This window comes from Gobio gobio, assembly GCF_949357685.1.
Source record: "Gobio gobio genome assembly, chromosome: 2".
Taxonomy (NCBI): domain Eukaryota; kingdom Metazoa; phylum Chordata; class Actinopteri; order Cypriniformes; family Gobionidae; genus Gobio; species Gobio gobio.
The window spans coordinates 70742265-70768113 of NC_137098.1; the positions used below are offsets into that span (position 1 = coordinate 70742265).

The 25849-nt window shown below is 38.8% G+C and overlaps 2 protein-coding genes across 4 annotated transcripts in view; one reads left to right on the forward strand and one right to left on the reverse strand.

Moving 5' to 3' along the window:
- Positions 1-594: 594 nt before the first annotated feature.
- LOC307122735 (uncharacterized protein) lies at positions 595-11264 on the reverse strand. The gene is made up of 3 exons (XM_079810914.1): positions 10960-11264; positions 3622-3685; positions 595-2844 (listed from the first exon to the last, which is right to left on the reverse strand). The coding sequence occupies exons 2-3, from the start codon at positions 3678-3680 to the stop codon at positions 1254-1256; spliced, it is 1650 nt and encodes a 549-aa protein (XP_079667040.1). The 5' UTR covers positions 3681-3685; positions 10960-11264; the 3' UTR covers positions 595-1253.
- A 10200-nt stretch (positions 11265-21464) lies between these two features.
- The window catches only part of LOC307120693 (putative serine/threonine-protein kinase nek3), an 85524-nt gene continuing 81139 nt past the window's right edge, over positions 21465-25849 (forward strand). Inside the window, exon 1 of one of the 3 annotated variants that reach the window (XM_079807829.1) lies at positions 21465-21610. Coding sequence is in view for 1 of the 3 variants with exons in the window: in XM_079807831.1 (XP_079663957.1) it covers positions 21637-21650 (14 nt within the window). In the remaining 2 variants the exon portion in view is untranslated. Of the gene's footprint in view, positions 21651-25849 lie in introns of all 3 variants that reach the window. The other 2 variants (XM_079807830.1, XM_079807831.1) reach the window with 2 other exon arrangements.

Below are 25849 nucleotides of genomic sequence, written 5' to 3' on the forward strand. Positions count from 1 at the left end.
TAGAATGATGTTATCAATGGTGAGAAGTTGGCAGAAATGCTACAGAATCCCATACAAACAAGCATGCATTCCATGAACTGGGTCAAAATAGATGGGACTGAATATAGACAAGACCTCATTGTATGCAATTAAATTTCTGTTTTCAGTCAGATTCAGGAAATGTCAAAAAAATTGACAGCACTGTGTATTTTATTGTCAATGAATATTTCACAGAACATCATACTTTTAAAGTACAGAGATGCTGTGAGTTGGGTGAACATTTAAAAGCCAACAGCTTAAAGTTCTACAGACCTTTTGATCTGCAGTGTTTATATGGGTCAGGTGATGAATGCATTGTACCTTCTGTGTTGAAAATACAATTTCTGACAGTCACATGTATTTTTAGTCAAATACAGATGACACTTAATTAATTACCTTAATCAGGGTTTGTATGAACAATACATTAGTGTGGAAATACGTTTCTTGGTGTTACAATATTGACACACTTAGTGTAGTTTCAACACTAACTTGGTGTAAATTGGGTGGAGGGGAGCACACATTGTGTTAATGGTGAACACTTACAGTGTTGTTTTTACTCTATGCAAGTGTTAAAATAATTAACACTATTTAAAGTGTTAGTTTAACTCTATTTAGTGTGGACCTATATAAACCCCGAAAAAGTGTTATTTTTCACACTGTGAGTTAATTTAACACTTTCAAATTTGCTGTGTATACTACTTTGAGTTATTATGACTCTTGGGTAACACAATTTCAAGTGTCTAGTTTAAAATAAGACCAGATTTATGAATGTAGACCATAGGGTTTAAGAGCTGCAGACATATTACAAAAAAATAGAAAATTCTCAAAAATAGGGGTGCAACTTAAGAGGTTAACTGATCATCAATAACAACCTCAAGGTTTTTGGCTGTCCTGGAGAGAGTTATGGTAATGGTTGACTCCTTATATTTAATGTATGAACACTGCAATAAGGATTGTAACACACAAACTACCAATACTTCTAAATCTTTGCTTGTATAACTTCCTACATATACACATTTTATTGGCAATTCAAATTATGTATCAATGTTTTCACGTTGTTTTTTATTATTTTTTTGCTCCCACTCTCAAAATGTAGAAGGGTTGAACCAGGAATAACAATACAAATCACTGTCTGTGGTTGCAACATTTTCTGTTGCCTAAAGTAATCATTTCGTCATTGTAAACAATATTCTTTGTTTTCATTTATTCATCTCTGTTGTCCTGTCTGCATTTGGTCATTGCTTACCAAAGACAAGTCTTGCCAGCCCAGCTCTCAGATAACTCAGAGCGTCTTTATTAGCTTCTTCAGCTTCAGAGGTTCTCCTCATTTCCTCCAGCTCTTTGGCCCAGTTTTCTTTCCCAGCTTCCCTCACTCTGGGGATGAAGAAGTCCAGATGCTGAAGAGTGAAGGCCGAGTCTGGCTTTAATGCGATCTCAGACAGAAGCTTGATGGTCATGTAAGCATCGGACAGAAGAATTGACTTTTGGTCCTCAATCTCCTGCAGATCTTTCTCAAGATAATCCATTAAATCTGAAAATATCTTGGACTCTTTTTGAGCTTTTTTATATTCCTTTTTTATAGAGTTAAAATCCAACATCTTGCACTCAGTTCTGATGACGTATTTCTTGTCTTCTTTGACATGTTTGCTGTGATGGCACTTCCCTGTGCACACAGTGCAGTATCCGTTTTTCATGACTTTACATTTGCTGGGTGAGGAAACCCACCAGCAGTCGAACTCATGGCAGTTTTCCTGACAGACGGTGCAGGTTGTCATCTTCCTGCTCTTCCATGACTTTCTCTCAATGTGCACCAATACTTTCACTGTTGTTTTGATTTGAAAAGAAACATTTTTACAGCTTTTAATCTTTTCCTTGTTTTCTCTCATTGCCTCCTGGATCAGAATTTTTTCAGACTTCTTTGACTCTTTCTCTTCGACTCGCAGCTGTAAGTTGCAGATAGATGCTTCCAATCGAATGCGCTTTATCAGGACATCTGAAGTCAACTCCAAACTTCTTCTGTTAATTTCATCCAGAGACTGAAGGAAATGCTTCACCTCATCCATGCTGTCTTCCCAGGCGTCTCTTTGAGCACAAAGGTAACATCTCTCATTGTAACGGTCTTCATCCTGCCGGTTGTTGAATAAGAAATGAATAGGTTGGCCTTTTTTGTCTTGTCTGCAGGGGATTCTAGCTTTTTTAATGGCACTGAGGACATTTTTGGGTGGCAGACCATCAGAGTGTGTGATTAGAAACACAATGTTGTTCACAATGTCTTTTCCAAACAAAGACAGAATTGAACTGATGATGTAATGCTGTCTGTCTGAGAGACGATTCTTAGATGCTTGAATCACAAAACACACGGCATCAACTTCACGAACGCCATCGCTGCTGTGAAACAGAGTGGATAAGTTCTCAGCAACTTCCAGGTCTCTTTCCAGTCCTCTAGTGTCTCCATATCCTGGAGTATCAATGATGGTGAGCGATACAGGACTCTCTTCAGGACAGACCTCATACATGGTGATTTCAGAGGTTTGTGATTCTGATTGGTCTCTGGCTTCTTCTTCTGTGATTTCATACCACAGTTCTTCCTCAAACTTCACACTCAGTAAGTAGTTGACCATGGTGTTGATGAGAGTCGTCTTGCCAGCGCCGGTTTCTCCCACCAGAAGAACAATTTTGTTTTGTTTACTGACGTCTTTGTTCGCATAAGTCCATTTTCTGACTTTTCCATCATCATCAAGCACTTCTCTCTCTGTATGTAGACGATATCGTTTTGGAGGACCTTTATGAATAAGAGTTGATCTGCTGGGTGGAAGACTCGGCTGTCTGTAAAATATGGAGTCAAATGCTTTATATTTATTATGCTGTCATGTAACTTTTAGATAAAGATGGTTGAATACCAGCATTTCTATATTAATTAATTTGACCTGATTAGTTGTAGGGACCACATTCCATTTTCTTTTTCAGAAATGTGGCTGTATATTCTGACAAGAAAACAATTTTGCATTCTACATATCAGTGATGTTAGAAAACATTTTCACACAAAAATAATAAAACCAAAGTATCAAAGTATTTTTTTCTGTTATGGGCAATGGATATTAAGTTCAGGGATTGTGCTAGGGATGGAGGAGATAAGGACCCATTTATAAAACTTTACGTAGATTTCATCCTAAAAGTGTACATACGCACAAAAGCCACATGACACAATGTTTAACACTATCAAAGACATTGAAAAATATTAAATACAGATTTGTACCTTACACATTACATTAGTGAAAATCATCCAATATTGTAAAAGAGTTTATGAAATCCGTTTTCTCTCAGGTACATCACCAGTGTAAGCTTTGTGGTCAAAATTTCTACATCACTCTGGTCAACGTCGTCCATCGTAACAACAAAAACATATATTGATTTTATCTAGTGGTTATTTTGGGAAAAACAGTAGGGGGATGTTTTTCCCCATGGGGGCATTTTACCCCACTCTACCCTATTCGACTTCAAATCTTATTTTTATTAATACTGCTAAATAATACAATAATCAATCAAACAAAACACTCAATAATTCTCTGAATCAAGTGAGAATGCATAAGAATGTTCTCTTACTCAAATCCGGGAGGATGCTGCATACTGTTACGCCAGTGGGGGTCATCGGGTGCTGCCATTGTTGCTACGATTAATAAAACACAAGTCAAATTTTTTTTGTAAAGATCAGATTAAATAGATATAAACAAAACAGAATTCCAAGGGCTTTATTCAAATAACAATATTTGTCTTTTTTCTTATTTCACTTTCCCTTCCCAAAATATATATATAGTTTTTTTTTTTTACTAAATTACCACATTATCACTGTATGATAATTGAAATGAGCTGATGACATCACCGTTCCCTTTCAAAAGCTACACTCAATGCTGCATAATCTTATGCAAATGGGAAATGTCTTTGACATAACCAGCTGTGAAAATAGTGTGAAAACACATCAATTAGTGATGTTACGTATGACACTGAAGCGTCGATGTGCGTATCAGTGATGCGCGGGTCAGTGTTTAAACAACCCGCACCCGACCGACGTTTTCAACTAACCCGCCCGCAACTCGGACCGCAAAAAAAAAAGAAGAAAATATTGTACCCGACCCGCTTCCTGACCCGCATTTTTTAAAAGTAGTAAATGTTCATCGTAGCGTCATTGGGCCTTTGAGAAAATGTTTCAGGCCCTGACGCGGTGTCGCTCAGAGGTGCAGCGGCGAGAGCAGGAAGTTCTTGAGGCGGCCCATCATTTTCCATTTCAGCTGTCTAGATGCATATTATCGATGAACACGATGTTTATGTTTCAACCCGGCTTGAAGAATTAATCAGCAAGCCCTTAGGAGCGCAAACTGTTCTTTTTCTGAATGCTGTATGATATAGCCTAGTGTTATGTAAAACAGGCTTGATTTATTCATTTATTTAGTTTCATTTTCTTAACAATTAAGATGCTGCATGTGTTTATCCAGTCTAATCGAAGTGTGCATCTCTCCCCCGACTTTCCCAGCAAAAATCCCGCCCCCTCTCAGAAAATACATAAAACTGACTTTAAATACGTTTAAAAGTAGCCTATTAAAATGGTACAATGGCATTGTTCAGTTCAACGTTTTGGGAAATAGGGCATTTTTGTCCTGCGTCAGCATTTATTCAAAAGTTAACGCTCAACATTCAAAAGGTAAATAAGGATTTATTGACGACCCGACCGACTGTGACCCGAATATCATTAAAAATATTTTTGGATGACTCGTAACCGCGGGTAACCGCGGGTGACCGCAGGCACCCGCTCATTTTGGATCAACCCGCGCATCACTGGTGCGTATCGCGCATGCGACACATTTTGTACTGAAGCTCCGTATCGGGGTGTGTATTGGTTTCCTAGAGTCACGTGATCGATGACAAATGAAGCCTCACTTTCTGTCCAATCACGTGCGCGTTTCACTTTGCGTGTCAGAAGCTTCGAACCCCCAGATCTTACTCAACAAGTCCTTGTTGCCTCAGTCTGGTTGATGGTTTTGTGAGGAGAGTGCTGTACTTTGAAAGTTAAATAATATATTACATTTAGATAAACATTTATTTGTCACTATTTATTATTTTTTTGTTTGTTGGAGTTGTGTCTTTGTATTTTGGTAAAATATTTGCCTTACTGTCATTCCTACTGTTACACAAGCACTATCACTGCCAAGTGTCATAAGCACATTTAATTACAGATGATCCTATCACACAATGTCCTTATTTTGTGTGTGTGTGTGTGTGTGTGTGTGTGGTGTGTGTGTGTGTGTGGAGAAAGAGTAGGCCTACGTTACATCTTATTGAATCATATAAGCTCATATTATATTTTATTGACACACTTTAATGGGTAAATTAATTTATTTACTGGACACATTAAACACAAACATATAAAGCTTTTATTTGTACATATAGCATTGAAACGATGGAGTGTGTTGTGGTTGCTTCATCTGACAGAGGTTCTTCCACAGACTTCTGCCTGCTTTATTTTAAATAACAGTCAGGGTAAAGCCTCACTGCTTCATGAGGCTTCATTTCCACATCACTAACGTCAATGAAATTGACCCGGAGGTATTTATAGCCTCGGCCGGTGACGTCATAGGCGCACCTGCTGCACGAGGCTATAAATAGATGAGCTTCAGCTGGAGCAAACCAGGTCTTTTTGTTTTCAGAGCAACTCTGTGTTATGGTGTGTTACAAAGTCTCTGAAAAAACAAAAAATCTCTCTCTCTCTTTCAAGACTCAACTTGAGATCTTTGTTAGGAGTTAGTTTTCAACATGGCAGTGTGCAGATTTTTCTCTCTCTTTCTCATCTCTGTTACAAAGAAACATTAGTGGAAAGAGTTCTAGTTAAATCTAATCAGTTGGAAACGAGTCAGCAGAGTAAAACGCTGTATATCTATGTTCTCTTTCAAATAGAACTGGATGTGCACGTTTATTGCTGTGTGTGTTTGGGGAAGAGCATGCGGTCGCTGCATTGAGTCAGACGAGCGCGAGCATTGCGAGCCTTTGCAGTTAAAATGCTTTATGCTCGTCTGGGCTACTTTCAGTCCGCACCAGTTTTCGGTGCTCTCGAATGGGTTTGTTGACGAGCAAGAGACGGGTCCGTCCCTTTCGCTTGCTCGCTCACCAAATGCATGTTTCCCCGCGTGATCCCGAAGCGCGCTCCGGCGTTTCTTCGGCTCGCGCGGGGAATGATGATGAATCTCTGGGTCCGCGGACCTCGAGCAGCCGCCTGCGATCGTTCCTCACATGATGGCGAATCCATAAGAGGAATTTATCGAGGTGGTTGTTCGCGCGGTGGCCAGGGCAGTTTGTCTGGTACCGTGAATGAGAGATCCCCGAACGCAGTGAGCTTGAGGTTTCTGTCTAGAAAGCATTTACTTCACGTGTTTTTGTACCCTTGACTTCGACATTTTCGACTATCATGGGTGCGAAATCGCGTGGATATGTGAGAATACGCCAGGTGGGAGACGCTCACGAGCTATCTCTCGCCTGGGTCTGCATTTTCATTAAAGAGACATACCTCCCCACAAAGCCATGTAGAAAATAAACGTCGGCTGTCATGGGCAAAGCTTATATATATGAATTATATATTGTATATTATTTTATATGGAATATATATTGTATATTATTTATATAAGAATAATAAATATAAGGGGACAGGCTGGTGCTGCGCTGCACACTATGGCTGTCTTGCAGGCATATCAGGCTGACCTTCTGAAGGATTTGAGTGGTTCATTTGCATCACATGTTAGTGGTAGAGTTATACTCATGGAACACTTTAGTTATTCACAATCACGAAAGTTCATTATTTACATGCGTTTTAAAGCCTTGCCGGCTCATTCACGTGCGCGGTTTAACATGCGCTTTTCAGAGCGCGCGCACTAAAAGCCTGTCAAACCCGTGAATACTGAACTAAGTAGTCGTCTTACTTTGCCAATACTGTCAAATACACACAAGGTTAACATAAACACAGTCGGTTATGTATAAAGTGAAAGTAAAATCGGTGTGTGTCTGTATATTAGATGTACACAGGTCTTAAATTGACAACAGGGCAGCCTATAGTGAACACGCTGTCCTTAAAGGGACAGTTCACCTCTAAAATTATGTCATTATTTACTCACTCTAACATTGTTCCAAACCAGTATTCATTTCTCGATTTTTGAATTAACTATGCCTTTAATGTTAATACAACAACAAAAGACAGAGAAAATCACTCACTGCTCTTGACTGAAAAACTAATACAGTAGCTTTAATATGAATCAATGTATATTTTATAGTGAAGTCTATGTAGTGTTTTATTTTTGCATTCATTCAATTTCATACTTAAATGCTGCTGTACAGCTCTGAGCTGCCAGTGTAAATCTTTATATATATTTATTTTATATTATCCAATACACTAGGAATGTGTACAAGGGTTTTTTTAACCCTTAATCGTCCCTCAAGTAGGGTTTACGTTTGAGTCCCTTGGGGTCAGATAGACCACAAACTTTTACAGAGCGATTGCATAAGGAAATATAATTTTTTTACATGGAAAACTATATATCATTTTTTTTATTTACTTCTCAACTATACATTTATGCTGTGTTTTTGTGGGTATTTGGTAGTTTTTTACCTATTTACTGCACAAATACTTAACTATGTCATAAATTGGCTCATTAAAAATCACTTGAATGATGATCTTAAATAAATATAAATAGTTTTTGGACATTGCTCTATGTGTTAGGGATAGAATACCGCCATCTGTAGGTTTGTGGAAAAACTTTAGGAATTATAGTTAAAGAGAAAGAGAGCAATGACCACATTATCCAATAGAGGTCCATAGGGAAGTTATGCAGAAGTTAAGCTGCCTTTCATCTTTCTTTTATTTGCCCTTTTCCCTCTCTTTCTCATGATTGTTCCATGTTGCATTTGTGCTCTAGTATTTGTCCTTCATTTATGTATGGAAATTTTTCAGATTTATGCCAGTTTTGTTGATTTTATTTGCCAGTTTCTATAAAAATGCTCTGTTGCAGTCACACACGTGTGTGTTTGAGTGCGTGTGTGTATGAGACAGAAAGTTTGTTCCACTTTGTGTTTATTTTCTAGGACCAGATCTTGATATAAATGTAGACATTTTCAGATTTATACTGGATTTAGTTTATTTTTTTTTACAAACAAAGTGAAAAAAAAGCATTTTTTACATTTTCCCATTCATTGCCAAAATCCCAAAAAAATGCTCCAGACACCTGTGTTTGTGTGTGTGTGTGTGTGAGTGAGTGAACATGCTTGTTCCATATTGCATTTGTGCTCCAGTATTAGTACTTAATTTATGTATGAAAATCTTTCAGATTTATGCCAGTTTTGTTGATTTTATTTGCCAATTTCAATAAAAATACTCTCTGCTGCAGTCACACACGTGTGTGTATGAGATAGAAAGTTCGTTCTACTTTGTGTTTATGCTCTAGGACCAGACCTTGATATAAATGTGAAAATTTTCAGATTTATACTGGATTTAGTAAAAAAAATTGACAAAAAAAGTGATTTTTTTTTTTTTTTTTACACTTTCCCATTCATTTTCAATGTGGGGTCAATCTGACCCCGAGGGACTTAAACGGTAAAAATTTTTTACACACCTTTAGAACAACCAAATCAAGCCCAGATTTTTTGTGCATGTTTAGATAGATTATTTAGGAAAAGTCACAGTCTCATGGCCCTGAGATGAAGGGAACACTTTTTAAAAATGGAGGAAAAGTCCAGTGGGGTCAGCTGGACCCCAAGGGACGATTAAGGGTTAAAGTAAAGTTTTAAGTTTAAGTAAGGTTTTTCAATTCTTTTAAGTAAAATAAAGAAAGAGTATTGCAATAAAAAAAAATTCTCTTTAACCTCTTGCTGTTCCTGTCACCTAAGAATAGAATAACAAAAAATGTGTGACAAGCCATCAGAACCGAACCAAACCGAACTGAAAACTGTGGTTAAAAACCAAGGTATGTATTGAACCGTGGACTAACTGTATTAGTATTGTTGCATTCCTAGTGTGTATGTGAGAGAGACACGTGAGTGACAGAGAGACAGAGGGAGAGCAGGGAAAGGAAATGCAGCTGAACGAATATGCTGAATGTTTTAAATGGCGTTAAAAAAATAAATGAATAATGACACAATATGTGGCGGCTGGTGTTGATTCTGTGGAGCACTGCCACAAATTAGTCTATGTGTGGGAAACACCGTGGTCTGACATCAGCCAGAGTCTAATATCTGGCACCAGTTTCACATGATCAGCTTGGGATTCTACAGCATGAGATCAAGCAGCAGTTTAATCAGAAAATCTGGAGAGTTCAATAAAAGCTGTGTACAAGAAATTTAAAATCCCTTCAACAAGACAAACATGAACCTCAAGAATCAGCGTATGAATCTCAATAACGGTGACATGCTTTATGCTGCAATGCATTCTGGGTGCATCATACAAAACTCATCAGTGGCTCCCAGAATGCATTGCATATATTTGAATTGCATATACATTTTCCATCCATTTGAATTATATAGTTTTATCATTAACAAATTATTAAACTCAATGTGACTCATATTTTTAAGTAATACACAAATTAAACAGGCGATATTGATGTATTTGTATTAATAAACTGAATGTGACTCATATTTGTCAGTCATACATAAATGAAACTCGTAAGATTTATGTAAAAGTACACAGCAAAATACCAATACTAGTGTTCATGTGTGTGCTCTCTACTGAGTTAAAGTACCATTAAAGCAGTGTTGAAGTTAATGAGATAATTAAGTGATGATTGAGCATTAATGATAAACACCTGATGATAATGAGCAGAATCACTGAAGGAAAGAGAAACACAAGAACTACAACTGACTTCCGCCACAGCTTTAGATGAAATCAACTGAAGATAAAAGAAGACATTAAATCTCTGAAGATCTCTGAGCCGTTATTATAGCAGTAATTATATCTGTTAAAATAACAGCAGCATTATGATTACCTCATGTAAATAAGAGGCTGTGTTCACTTATTTATGCTCATGTCCTTTATTTTGAGATAAAATACAAAAAAATAACTATAATGTGCGTCTATATATCTTCCTATTTTTAAACAGATTTAAATAATACATCTGATATTATTTTCCTATTAATAAATTAAATATGCATTTATTATTATTATACCAAGCATTTTTTTTTTTACAGCAGTCAATCATGTTATTGAGCAGGTTCCCAGGAGCGCAAAATTCGCTCCTCCACCGTGAATAAATCACCATCCGAATGCATGAGTGTTATCACTGAGGTGGCTGCACATTTATTTTTACAGACTTCCATCTGAGAAACAATTACCGTCTGAATAGCGCTTAAGTGACTATTGCCACCAATCGTTTCTAAGATCAATTCAGTTCACAATGCTTTTGGGAAACATAGCCCTGGGCGGTGGCTGTAGTTCCCAACATGCTTTGCAAGGGAAAATGCATTACGTTTTATTGTATGTGTTTTTCAGGGAAAGATGTTGGTAGTTTATGTTAAAGTTTACTGTTCAATTATGTCAGACATTTAGAGGATTCTGTTTATTCTTTTATTGATCACCATTGTGCTGAAGATTAGCACTGTCAATTGTGATTTTGACTTGGACGCAACATAATACGTATAATAACACCAAATCACAATTTCTCATTGAAGCAAAATTCAGTTAGGCGCAGTCAATGTAACTCAATTATGTTAAAACAGCATTCCCTTGTTTTATGTTACGTAAAACTGATTGAAGTAGGTTACAGCAATGACATTAGAATAGGTGGAATCAGGTAAAAAATAATAAAGCAACAACTGCACATTTGTGTCATATGTTAATGGAAATATGAGTTTAAATGACTAAAAAAAACACCAGAATCAAGGTTACTGCATACGGAGGATTGAGTGAACAGTCCTTACCTTTGCCTTTTAGTGCTGTCACCAGAGATGAAGAGAATAATCCAGAAAAGCAGAGATATTTTCAGTCTGATGACCAACCGGGGTTACCAGTATACTTCTATATTAATCTCCAGAAGAGTGTTAGAAAATTACATTAGAAGATGCTCAACAAATATAAAATCATTATCATCCTTGGTGATTTCTCTTGCGTTAAGTTTAATATTTGATGAAAGCAACCTTTGAACTCTTAAGTAGGGTGTGTGGGTGGATTTTTGAGAATTATCTTGCAGACAAGAGTTATTCATGTTTTTACAATCTTCCTGGTTTTGATAAGAGTAAAGCTTTGATCCAGTTTTCTAGTATTGTTCAAATCCATGTTTTATTTTCAGTGGCATTGATGAAAGTTGGGCAATATATCTAACTGTCCCGAAAATGCACAAGGCTAGTCATCGAAAGTCATGCATATCAAAAGACAAATAGGCAAAAACAGATTTTATATGTTAAAAAGGTCAAAAGTTGTTATGCTTATTCTGTGCACTTCACTGTCCAGTAGTGATACTGAAGACTTCCTTATGCATGAGGACAAAACTGGTCAATTATTTTCACAGTTAATCTTTTCAGGTTCAAAGGTCATTTTGAAATAAGTTATACCTCCTTCACAACAACTTTGAATCCTGACACTTTCACATAGAGTCCAAAGTTAACACTTACAGAGAGTCAATGATGCAATTATTGCAACACGATACGTTTAAACAGCATTATGACCCTGATATTACAAATAATGGCATAAAAAATCTTATCCAAATTGAAACATGGTTATTACAATAATCTTTGAAAATGCTTTAATATCAAATACAGATGATGGGAAGAGTCTCACACAACAGCATGCAGATTAGGTTGTTTTGTGTGAAAACATTTCGGAAAGAAGTGAGAGGTTTTACAACCTTTCCAACCCATTGCAGAGGGAAATTATGATGGCGTTTTCTTTTCATCCTCCCTTCCTGTAATGCCAAGTAAAGTAGCATTTTAAGCAGGTTAGCTGGGGTAACAGCTCTATTTCTGCTGCTCCATTAGCGCCATCTTCTGTCAGAGAGTGGATGTACAGTCATTCAGCCTGTCTGCAGTTTTTGTTCAGACCAATGTGCAGTAGATGTAAAATAGGCTAATGTGCATTCTAAAAACCTCAACACTTTGGACAATAAGGTGGCCTATGTAGAAGTGTTTATTAAATGCCTATAATGTTTAATTTGTACTATCCTTTTCATAGAAATGATTTGAAGGATGAAATGTGAACATTTTTTGTTGTTGTCAAAACTGCATTTTGATCTTGTAGCATGTGTTAGTAGATAACAAGTGAATCATAACTTTAGCATGAAATTGTCTTTTCGGGAATCATTTTGTCAGCATGACATTGTATGCCAGGGTATGATTTACAATTTAAAATCAAACTTTTATTAGTTCGCACTTTATTAAAGTGCCCCTATTATTTCATATATTAATATTATTGCCCCTATTATTTTTGAAAACGACCTCTCATGTAGTGTGTAACAGCTCTAAGTGAAGGAAAACATCCTGCAAAGTTTTAAATCTGAGAGTGCAGTGTATATAAAGTTATTGTCTCTCAAAGAGTCGACTCGCAGTCAATTAAACAAATTGTTTTTTTAAACGAATCACAAGCCGTTTCATTGTGAAGTCAAGACGAAACATTAGCATACCGTATTGCCCATCCACTTATTGCGCACACATTGTGTAGTATCTGGCTAACCGGCTAACTCATGTTATTACTGTCTTACTGAAATACTACTGTAAATCAGCTGTGGGCTGCATTATTACCTAAAACTGTGTGTATTAATGCAGATTGTCTGTCATTCTTACTATTTTGAGTAAACATAAAGGATGGAGCTTGATTTATTATGCAAACTTTAATGTTCCATCAGTCATTCACGTTAATGCTGAGCTAACATATGCTCTGCTATTGATACAGTTCCTGCATGTGCACCGCAATACATTAGAAACACACACACACACACACACACACACACACACACACACACACACACACACACACACACTTTTGTTGATGGACGCACACTTGTTAATGCTGATGGTGAGGAATTACAGCTGAAACATCCCATAATGTACACTGTTAGACCTTATGATTTCACAAAAGAACAGAAACGATGCATTTATGATTTTGTCAGAAGCTTTTATTCAATGCGACGTACATTGGATTCAAGATGTACATTTGACAAGTTCGCTTTATAATACCAAACTATAGTCTACAAACAAAGCTTTATTGAAATGCTTTTGGATTTATATCCACTTTAAACTTGGCATAGCAACATTTTTAATGAATGTTTAAAAGCAAAGCTCCTTCAGATCTTCCTCCCTACTGATGGAAATCAAATCATGGTGTTTGAAAGCAAGGCCATGTTTTTGTTCTGATTGATGTCTTGTCCATGATAGTGCAAAGGGAGTTTGTTCTCGCATTTAACAATCACATTATATTTGCCTGCAGTACAATTATTAATGATACACTTTGGATCTATTCCCTTAGAGCCTTCAACAATGTACACCTCAAAGATATCTGTACTTTTGGTATAGTTTCCTTTATCACTGCCAGAGCCTTGACAGATTTTAAAAAATATTGTTCTCACTGCTCTTTATGAAGGATTGATTTTCTTCTCTCGCACAGAGTTTTGAAACAGAGAACCGGTGTGAACTAATAAATAACAATGACAACGAACCCAAAGCACACAGACAGCCGAGCAAAACTAAACACAGATAAACCGAAGAAACCCTGTTAAAATTTACTATGCATCTGCGTTTGGTCATAATTTTAATCAATTGCAACTTTTCTTGAGAACTCTTCATATCTATAGATGTTAAGCTTCTGTAAGAGCTGGATTTTAAATGAACGTCATCTGAATAAATGTCTGAGTGACATATGCTGATGTCAAACACACAAGCGCTTCACATGAGAAGAAACCTTGTTAAAAACATTTCACATGTTTTAATGCTTTCACAGACATCAGGAGACCACAACGGACAGTCTGGACTGCAGAAAGGATTATTGGTGCCCCCCTGCCAACCCTCCAGGACCTGTACTCACTTCCAGAGTGAAGAAGAGAGCAGGAAAATCATAAAATCCACTCACCCTGGACACCTCGGCGACACCCAGGACGGCGACTCTGATTACTGGCCCCTAGAACATCAAGGCACAGGAACAGCTTCTTCCCACACTGTAAATAAAATGTTTTGGGAAAAATTTTGAAAATTGAACATTACATATTGGCCCAATAAATTACTTCCAAATATTTATCCCCATGCAAAAAGATGCATTGTACAAATCATAGCTTAAAAATAAAATGGTATATTCACTGAACATGTTTAATTGTGCTCAGTCAATCTATGAAGTTGAAGTGAAACATCCATGTTGGATGAACAAGTCCTACGTCCGAAAAACTGTACACGCATGCGCAAAATGTGCTTGAGGAAAACCGCTCGTGTGGAGATTTCAAATGCGGAGCAGCAGGAGCGGGAGCCGAACCAGCAGGTGCTAAAGACTGAAACAAACATTCCCAAGAGAATAGAGATATTCATCTCACAAAGACGTTGGTGAGTATTGATCACTGAAATTATTCTCCAGAGTTTTGCTTCATGACCCAGTATGAAGTTTAAAAGACATTTGTATAATCATTTTGAGTTCATGCATTCATTGGTTTCATGAGTGTGTTCTCGTTTACTAATGGTTTTCCTCATGTCTTATATGTCTAAAATAATAGGTAATAAGTAAATTAAGTCATTTGTGTGATATATGCGGCATGCAACCGTTGAACACGGTGAAATTAGATTGCATTTGGCATCGGTCAAGCTCGTGATTTTCTTATCCGTCCAGTCATTTGTCTTATCCTCATTATATAATGAAGAAACTTCTGTTCTGTCACTTGACAAAAACTATAATTACGCCAGTTCCTAAGACAGCTTGCCCAGTTGAGAATTGTGATTTTAGACCTGTGGCTTTGACCTCAAATATTATGAAATGCTTTGAAAAGCTTGTTGTATCTGTTTTAAAGGATCAGGTCAAACCATTCCTTGACCCATTTCAGTTTGCATACAAGGTTGGAAGGGGCACTGAGGATGCTATTAATTGCATCACTCATTTGGTTAATAGCCATTTAGAAGATTCACATGCATATGCCCGTTTACTTTTTATAGATTTTAGCTCAGCGTTTAATACACTTCAACCCAAGATACTGATAAAAAAGTTGATAGAGTTAAACGTAAATCCATTCTGCATTAAGTGGTTCTATTCGTTCTTAACTAATCGGACACAACAGGTCAGAGTTAACAACTCTTATTCTGAAGTGAAAACTATTAATACAGGGGCCCCGCAAGGTTGTGTCAGTTCACCCATTTTATTTACACTTTATACAAATGATTGTGTTGCTAGTCAGGAGAATACATTTTCCATCAAATTTTCTGATGATACTGCAATACTGAGTTTATTGAATAGAAAAACGAAACCTTTGCAGTACTTTTTTGATGTTGACAGCTTTGTAGGCTGGTGTGATTCTAATTCTTTGCTTTTAAATGAAAAAAAAAGACTGCTGAAATGATTTTCGACCCTAGATCTGTGGGGGATCACAGTCCTGTGATAATACATGGTCATATTATTGAACAGGTCTCTTCAATCAAATATTTAGGTGTTTATGTAGACAACTTACTATGCTGGTCTCCTCACATTAACAGTCTGTGCTCTAGATTACAGCAAAGGTTATACTTATTGCGAAGGTTAAAAGTGTTTGGGGTGAATCAGAAGATCTTGTTTTTGTTTTATCAGTCCGTATTTGAAAGTTTAATAAGGTATGGTATCACTGCTTGGTATGGGAATCTGACTGTTCAATTAAAAATTAAATTAGCGAAATTAGCACGACTAATACACACAGCTCATAAAATTATAGGGTTGGAGGATAAACGAACCATACAAGAGCTGTACGAGGCATCTATTTTTAAGCAAGCTAAGAAAATTGTTGCTGATGATACACACATTTTACACATTCATTTTAATTTGTTACCATCAAGGAGACGATTTAGGGTTTTGAAGTGTAAGTTAAATCGTTACAAAAATTATTTTGTGCCAACTGCGGTCAAATGTAGGTTTCTTATGTATGTATGTACACTCTCAGAAAAAAAGGTACAAAGCTGTCACTGGGGCAGTACCCTAAGGTACAAAAGCTAAAAGGTACTAATCTGTACAAGCTTAAATGTACTAATATGTACCTTTAAGGTACTATTATGTATAATTTAGGGGTAAATATGGTACAAAGATGTACCTTTTCACTTTTTTCCCTTAGGGTACTGCCCCAGTGACAGCTTTGTACCTTTTTTTCTGAGAGTGTATGTATGTATGTATTGTATACTGGCAGTGTCATGATGTCTAAGACAAATTTCCCAGGAATGGGACAATAAAGTATATTCTATTCTATTCTATTCTATTCTATTGGCAGATGTGATGCAGGGGAACTTTGTCATTAATGTTAGTTTTTATTTTTATTTGCAGGTTTTTAGCCTATGCAGTGCCGCGTTTTCTTCACCACATTAAGACATCCTCTTATGCAGAGCCGGCCCGTTATATAGGCAGTATAAGCAAATGCTTAGGGCGCAATCTCGCTAGGGGGCGCCAAAGAGGCCATGGGATAAAAAATTTAAATAAATAAAAAGTTACAAACATAACCAAACTGCCTTTATCTTTAGCAAACTAAACTTCAAATTAGTATTAATCATTTGTATTATATAAAAATCCAAAATAAGGGCATTACTGCACCCGACCCCAATTGATTGACAGCTGAAGGATGACCGGAGCGAGGTGAGACCCAGGCCCTGTGTGCCGATTCGTTTACTTTCTGTTTAATAATGGCTTGTGCTGGATATGTGCGCGTGCTATCAGCGAGGGGCGAAGTGGCGACATGTCAAAACGGCCTCATAAATTATCTGGTGCGCAAGGAAGAAAAAAACGAAAAGAAGAGGAGGACAAACGCAAAAAAGCCAGAGGTAAGACTGTGTGAAGAAAACACTGAATGAATTAATTGTGCGCGTGCACTAAGCTAACACGTTAAAGTTTAACGGTTAAACAGATAACTTTACAGACCCCAACATGTGGGTTGCCCTTAGAATCTCAGCCACTCTCCCGGTAACTGTAGCTTCAGCTGAGAGAAGCTTTTCTAAGCTCAAACTTATTAAAACATACTTGAGAACCACAATGATGCATGAACGTCTCAGTGGACTTGGCATTATCAGCATCAACCATGTGGTTTCAAATCAGTTGTCATATGATGATGTCATAGATGACTTTGCTGGCAAAAAGGCCAGGGGCCTCATTTATAAAACTTTGCGTAGGATTTGCGTCAGAAGTGGCGTACGGATGAAACATAGGACGTGCGTACGCACAGAAATATTCGGATTTATAAAACCGTGCGCACGCACATCCTACGCAGTTTTCCCTTAATAAATCACAATCAATTCTAAATGTAGCGCAGCTTTTGCGGCTTCATGTCACGCCCATAGTTGCCCATAAATAGTCCGTGAAACGCCCACAAATTAATATTCATCGATTGCGAAATCATGGCAAATACAGAGAGGAAATCAAAAAAACGTAACTTCACTCAATGTGAAGTAGAAATTATCGTTGGCGAGGTGGAAAAGAGGAGAAAAATATTTTTTGGAGGGCACAGTGTGGGCATTACTAATGCCAAAAAGACACTTGAAGTGCAAAAGGTTGCAGACGCCGTAAATGTTGTAGCCTCACAACCTTGGACCATAGCCGAAATAAAAAAGAAATGGTCGGACATCAAAGTCGAGGCAAAAAAGCGTCTAGCGCTGCATCGCCAGAGTGTGTCTGCCACGGGTGGGAAAGGGACACCGGAGCGGACCCTTCTTGATGAGAGACTGGCGGCAATTATTGGGGAATCCCTATTAATCCCTATCCCTATTATCTACGTGGAAATGGGAAATAGTTCAGTGCAAATGTAATTTCTTGCAGCTTTCTGAATGGTTGAGACATACGTCAGTTATTTTATCGAAAATAAAACAAACTAAAGGCATTTGCATGAATACCATGATTCCGTAGCTGATGAAGAATTTTTTACTATAAAAACAACTTTCCCCAGTGGACCATTAATACATCTATCTATCTATTTATCTATTTATCTATCTCCCTAATTATCTATCTATCTGTCTATCTAATTGCATCTATATCTGCTCCGCCAGACGGACACATTGACGAGAATATCAGTTTTGTACATTATTTCGTTCTGTTTACCATATTATATATGAGGATGAATTGCATAACATGCCAATATTGTTGCAGAACATATTTCACTTTTTTTTTTTTGTTGCATTTCTGTTGTAATTTTCGTTTGATTTTGTTTGTTTTACACTGCAGATCGATCAAACGGGTGTTCGTGTAGGCTGTTAATTGTAATACTTGTTTTGTGAAATATTCATGTTATTTATGAGAGGCATAGCCTATTGCCATTTCTTTTACACAACGGTCTACAGTTTCACACACTTTCACGTGTTTCTTCCATCTGCCGACGGTGTCGCCATTTCTCATTTCATCCGTTTTTGTGCGTACGCCTGGGTCAGAGCTTGCGTGAAGGACCGCACATTTTCCCGTCAAGTTTGCTTTTTATAAATACCAATTATTGCGTAGAGAGCGGCGTACACCTTCTTTTGTGCGTACGCAACGTTTATAAATGAGGCCCCAGGAGAGTAAACCTGTGAGAAAGCTGAAGATGTGATGTTGTAGTTGGCTCTTTTGGTAAATGTTGTTTTATAAAGCACCACTAGAGAGCACTTTAAAGTTATTATTTTTTTTTTTTGTTAAATAGTTACTATGCAAATTGCAATTGTTTAAGTTACATTTGAATTTTTTCCTGGTTTATTGCCTTTAATTTATTTTTCTTTTGTCTAAGGTAAATTATAATTTTGTTATTTAGTGATTTAGATTTGCATTTGGTTCAGTGTTTGAATTTTTACCGAAAAATATTGCATTTTGAATATTTAAACACATTTTTGGATCTCTTGTTTTACAAAACAAGTAAATTATTATTACCTGATGGCACAAACCACCACTAGGGGGCACTTTAAATAAATCTTTTTTGTAGCAAGATAAAGTTACTGGGTGCACTAAACTTTGCTAACTGCAGCTATTTAAGTTTAATTTGTGATTTGTTTTGTTAGTTTTCTTATTTAGGCTATTGAATAATTTTATATTAGTCTTGTTATTTTTAGTGCTGTATCATACTTTTACTGTATTATTTCAATCATTGTTGTTTAATTTGTTTTTATATTTGAGTAAATTATGATCCAGTTATTTGGATTTATTTTTAATGTGGCTTTTGTTTATTTTATTGTTTGTTTGTTTTTTTACCAAAAGTGTTTCACTTTTATTTACACTATTTAAGTACACTATGTGAGTTTGAAACCTTTTTTTATTAAATAAATGAAAACGTCAAAGGCAAAATAATATAGGCTCATGTTTTCTCATAAAGCGACTTTGGGTATCTAGAAAAGTGCTATACAAGAGTTATTAATATTTTTTTATTATTATTTTGGCTAAATACTTAATGATATAAATCGCAATATAAGGGGGCGCAAAAAATAAATAAAATCTTGCCTAGGGCGCCAAAGAGGCTAGGGCCGGCACTGCTGTTATGCAGAAGACTTCTTGAATATTCAGAGTTTTTCCTTATTGAAAAGAATGTATTTTCACCAAATATCCTGTGTTGGAATTTACTTGTTAATAAAGTGTGATAAAATGTCAACCCTGTTGTCTGTGTTCATTTTGCTTAATATATTTATGTTTTTAGTAATTTTTGTCTTTTGGGACAGTGAGAAATAAACTACTGTAACTAAAATGTTAAATATTTAATTGGACCAACCACACAGTTTCACTGTAAAATATTTCTCCAATTCAACATTTTCTAGTGACCGATCACATCTAAATATTTTAGTTGGTCAAATTGAATTTCTGTGAATTAATTTGTATCAATTCACAGTCACTAGAAAATGTTAAATTGGAGAGGCTTGAAAAGTTTTACAGCAGTGTTGGTAAATTACATTTTTCCATTGGCTCAACATATTATTTCTAACTGAGCCCATGTTAACAGACTGTTGCCACAATGGATACAATTCAATTCACAGAAATTCAATTTGGCCAATTGAAAAATGTCGATGTGATCGCTCACTAGAAAATGTTGAATTGGAGAGGCCTGAATTTTTTACAGTGCACAGGCCATTTCCCTCTTGAACAGTTACATACCCCCATGTCATATGCCTGTAAGTGCAATACTCCCACTGTTTAGAGCAATATCTTCTAAACTCAGGTGATTATTTATATTTTTTGATGCTACTCAAATACTGTAAATATGTTCATAATCTGTAAATGTTTATTCCGACTAAATCTAACTGTGACCTTATACTTTTATACTATTTTCATATTTTTATTTTTAGAATTTGTATTATGTGTTTCTTGTTGTATTTGTATTGTATATGTGCACTGGAACTAAGAAAAAAGTCCTTGTGTGTGCAAGCACACTTGGCAATAAAGCTCTTTATGACTGTATAGGTAAACCTCATCCTGTTTCGAGGCAGGCTGAAGAGAAAGATTCCGCGAATCCGCTACCGTGTTTTCCCGCTCGCTCCCCAGAGTCACTCAGAGTCTGTGCGCTGAAATCTGGAAAGCGGAGACTATACAGTTCCAGGATGTCGTCGCATTAACAGTATGCCTATGCATTACAATCCACGGAATTAGTCATTTGGTAGTTTGTTTTTGTATTTCTGTCTATATTATTTTGCTCCTGATCTTCTAATAGTGTTAACAACTTGTACAAAATACACGTTCTTGGAAGAGAATTATAATTCTTGTCTAATCAAGTTTTTGTACCCGATCTGATCTAATAAATTACACCAACTTTGCTGTTAATGGCACACTTTGTAGAATATAGGCCTAATTTCATATAATAACCCATAAACTGTTACAGAATGTATAAATTACTTTTTATATAATTCTTATATCTATTTAGGCTATATCTTCCGTGTCATAATGTAAAATACAAAAAATATTCTACTAGTAGAATAATTGAATAACTGATAACAGAAAAATCTGAATCCCAGTAAAATATCATTTTTTATGACTTATTTACAAGCATATCAATATGTAGGTTATTTAATTGGCCATATTTTAATTGAAGATATGTCATAATAAAAAATAAAAAAACATAATAGATTTTGTCATTGTAGAATTCACTCAATTAACCTATAGGTTTTAATGAAAGTGAAGATGCCTGAAATGAACATCTAATTCATGAAAATATTAAATAATAGCCCCATTAATTACAATAAGTATTACATTTAAAAAAAATAACACCAGTAACAACATGCCACTTGAGGCCTTCTGTGCCAAATATGACTGGGTCATCTTACCCCATGAGTCTAATTTTATCTTTCAAAATTGTTTTGACAGATGGATTATTTTGTATGGACAAGCACCCAAAGCTGCAGACTCGGAGCCTGCTGTTGCCCAATCCGATTCCTCGCCCCCAATGCCACCCCACCCCAGTGCCCCTGCACAAACACACGAGAGCTCCGAGAGAAAGACTGAAACAAGGTTGGTATAGTCGAATAAGCGCACTAATGTACAATTTGGAGTAACTTGAATTTTATTTAAATGTGCGAGTAGATTATGACGCATGGAATAAAATCGCCTGGTTGAAACGAAACCGAAACCAGACACACTGTGGCGAAAACGTACTCAAATATACATAAAACGACGTAACTATTTATAATTTTTTTACTATTTTGTGTTATATATGGTCTATTTAACGAGTCACAGCTTTCAAACGATGCGAAGTTTATAATGAATTTCAAGCAAAATTTGACGTGCTATAGTGTGGCGTGTGATCGCAGTATCTGCCCGTTCTTTGCTCAATCTCTGCCAAACAAACGAACATTCACTATTAGTGAGTGTACTATATACACAGAGAGCTCAACAACTGTCTGGAGCAGAAGCATAACTCTTATCATAATAGAAAGCCGAGACTTTGGTTTGGTTTGAAACTTTTGGTGACTGTCAATATCAAAATGTATAAGTGCCCCAGATATTACTGACGCGTTTCCACTGAGACGTTTGATTGGTCTGTGAGGCGCAAGTGTGTAGGCTATTTACGGCTGTATGAAACTGACCTGCTGCTATTCTTTTATATGTTTTTATTTTGAAATGAAGGCAACATAGAACAGTACAAAGAGACAACAAAGGGGAAATGGGATTTTACACTGATTACATCAGTTCCTCCAGTTCTATAATGTTACACATACAGCGTTAACAGTTAGTGTGATATGACAGTTTATTCCAGGTTAATAATTGCATGACTTCTCTTGTGTCTAACGGCACTCTTGGAATATCATACTGTATTTCTACAGAGCATATGAACTATGAAGGTACCCAGCATGCACTGCGGCATGAATAGATTATACTGTGAAGTTTATTGACTCTTGCCGTGAGAGTATGGCAAGCCGTTTTGATTTTATCTAAATTTTCTTTATATAGAAAAAGTCAAAACAGCTTTCCATAGTGAGAGGTATGGCATGACATGCAGCGTCTCCGTCTCAATCTCTGTCTGGCGCTAATTATAATGTCGAAGGTGCAAGTACAATTCATACTTCCTTATCAAATTTGAAAACTTTCTGTGGGATGCATCTTCACAAACAGCACGTGTTCGCTCTCTCTCTTTCCCTCTCAAAATGGCCTCATCGCATCTACACTATAAGAGCTGCACAGTTGATTTGTCACTTGCACAACCAAGGTGGTGTTGGATCATTGAAAGTGTATAATTTGCGTTTCTGTTTAAGTCTTGTCAGTTTTTCGCGTTCTCTCTGAGAGACGGTGCTCATGCACAGTTTTGCACACACATAGGCCGCCTCACAAACAGCTCAGGAGTACCAAATTGCGCTTTGGTAAAATACACACAAATGTGTGTATAAAATTACCGTCTTGACGAGTATACACGTAAAAACAGTCGGTTTTGTCTTAAGTGAACAGTTGTGTAAGAGATTTGATCCGTGCAGCTCTTAAAGTGACAGTCACACACTAATAATCTGCTGCTGTCTCTGATTCGTTCTTTGCCTTTTGTTGTTTGATGAACATTAATGGCTCACTGCTCTTGAATGAATAACTTTTGTGACCTTAATTGTAAGGATTAATCTGCATTTAATGTATTCAGGGAAGACCATCCAGAATTATTTTACATCTGATTCCTTATTAAATTATTTTAGTATTTCTAACATCAATACTGTTAGCCCCACCTGAAAAAAACTTAAAGCACTGTTTATTTTATTTGTATCTTTATTCTATTTTATTTATTTGTGATACTGACTCACAAGAGTCACCAGTGGCCTGTTGCACAAAGCTGGTTTCAGTTGCTACCCAGGTAAATTCGAGATTAGTTTGAGCAAACTCTAGTTTTTCGGGCTGAAGAAGGTGGATTGGTTTTTAACAGTGTTCCCTTTCGTTCAGTCACTACGACGTACGTTAGTGACTAACGAATGGGGGGGTTTCGCTTAGAAGCCAATCATCTTCGAGTATTCAACAGCGCCCAATGGCAGTGCCAATGCCATGGGCATGCGGAATTTGCATGCGTAACTCCGCCCCACCTCGTGGGTATATCAGGAAGTACGCTGGCAACATCGCATTATGTTTCTGCTTTGGAGCCAAGAGGATCTCTTCACTCCTACAAGCCTGAATTCTGAAGTCTTCTCTTCAGTCTTCGAGACCAGCGGTTCTCCAGGGTGTTGGTGTTACGGCGCGTTCCAGCGATCTCATGCTGCCTGCCTGCTGATCTGTGCAGTGATCTGCAACAGCTGTGTGTGTGTTTCCCTGGGCGCTTCGGCACTCTGCAGAGCTTTCCTCTCACAAAAAGAGCTTGCGCGTGGCACGTCTTTTTCAAGACGGTTCGCCCGTGCACTTCCGGGTGCGTTCGATCTCCGTTGCTGTCTATGGGCACATTCACTGCTCGATGTGTTTGGGCTTCAGCACGTTCGGGCAGTGTTTGTGGATGCGTCATGTTCCCACTGCGGGAACGTGACCATCGCGATGTTGCGGTCGAGACTCAGTGATCTCCGTGAGGAGAGAGAGTCCCCTCTGCCACACCCCAATCTACCGTCTCCGAGTGAGGTGGTACTTTGGCTGGTGGCCAGGGTGACCTGGGTGTGGTGCCGTGGTATTAAGAACCCCGACGATCATTCCTCGGGCCACGCCCCCTCTCGCACATTGCTTAAACCCGCGAGTGTTGGACTGAAACAGCGGCCTGTCTCTGACGCCTCGTTCGTTTCGTCCACGCTCCAGATAGCAGTGAGATGTCGATCGCCGCATCCCAAGGTGGGCTGGAGTCCTTTGGGGATGACGATTAGGAGTTGCGCTCCGCCTCCGGGTGTGTCAGCGCTGCCTGATCCGACCTAAGGTTGACAGCCATGTTATCTCGGGCAGCCGCAAGTCTCGCGCTGGTGTGGAACTCCGCCCAGTCGCGAGTGCTCGTGGTTGCGCGATTGGTTTTTGGGGACGGCACCCGACAGCTGTTGGGCCCCGCCCCCAATGCCTTTTGCTCCCGAGGTGCATGAGGAGATCACGCGGTCCTGGAAGTCCCCGTGCTTCCTGCGATCGTTTGGTGGCCTCCTCCGCCTTCTCTGCCCTTGATGGGGCCGCGGCCTAGGGTACACTGGGGCCCCCTCACCCCCACTGTTGAACTCTCTGTTGCGCACTACGGTGTCCACAGAGGGCTTGACGTGGCGTGGTGTGGCTGTCCTAAGCACCCTCCCAAAGCCTGTGGGCTCGTCTACTTCGGTGGCGTGGTCCTGCAGAGCAGGCCGCCGCCCCTTTGCACATGCACAAGGGTGGAGCCGACCCAGGGCTCTTCATTGAGCTGCGTGCCGCGACTGATCCCGCCCCCGGGCGGTGAAGGTGGCCACACGCTCCCTGGGTCGGGAGATGTCCACAGCTGTGGTCCGGGAGAACACCTGGCCTTACCTGGTGATTTGGAGGACGTTGAGTGGGCCCGCCCCCTCAACTCACCCATATCCCAGGCTGGCCTCTTCGGCGGCGCGGCTGAGAACTGTGCCCAACAGTTCTCGGCCGCCCCAGAGCAGACTGAGGCTGTAACACGTACTGCCCCGGCGGCCAGCTGCTGCACCAGCCGCCGGCTCAGTCGCCTCAGTCGCCTCAGTCCGCTCGCCGCCGAGGGCGCCCTCCCTCTTCCCGCCCGGCCCCAGCAGCAGCCTTAACCTGGGCCGCGCCGTGGAGGTGGTTGAGGATGTCGCCCAGTCCGCTCCCCAGACTGGTTAAACCCCATGCTGGAGGTGGACAACTCAGAGATGGGTTCCAGTTCTTCCCAGGGGATGGTAGCAGGGCCTCTCCTTCCCCCGGTGGAGGGCCGGGGGAAAATCCTTCCGCTGCTGGCCCCCGGGCTAGCAGCGCTTGGGAAGAACTCATGTTCCTGTCTCTGAGGACCCAGAGACCGGTGATGACAGTGCGCGCCACCCACGGGTCCCGCCACTCGCATCCCTCTCTGTCGCCAGCCTCCTGGCAGAGCAGACCCCAGTGGAACGCGCGTCCTTCCCTGGTCTCCTCTGTCGGGACGCAGCCGTTAACCGCACCCCCACACCGGAACGCCCAACAGCCTCCCTTGTCCGGGTCGGTAACGCTGCATCGCTGCCCCACTCCGGGTACACCTGTAGTCTGATTGACCCCGCTGGTGCAGTTCCTGGGAGCCTGGCTTCAGATTCCAGGGCTGTCCTGCTGGGTCGCGAAGACAGTCAGGTGCGGCTACGCGATTCAGGTCGCGCAGGTTCCTCCCTG

What these genes read in the sequence shown, in the direction of transcription:
- LOC307122735 (XM_079810914.1), bottom strand. Translation starts at nt 3,680, where the DNA reads ATGGCAGCACCCGATGACCCCCACTGGCGTAACAGTATGCAGCATCCT. An exon ending in CAGCATCCTCCCGGATTTGA is followed by an intron (nt 2,845 to 3,621) that starts GTAAGAGAACAT and finishes CATATTTTACAG; the next exon opens with ACAGCCGAGTCTTCCACCCA.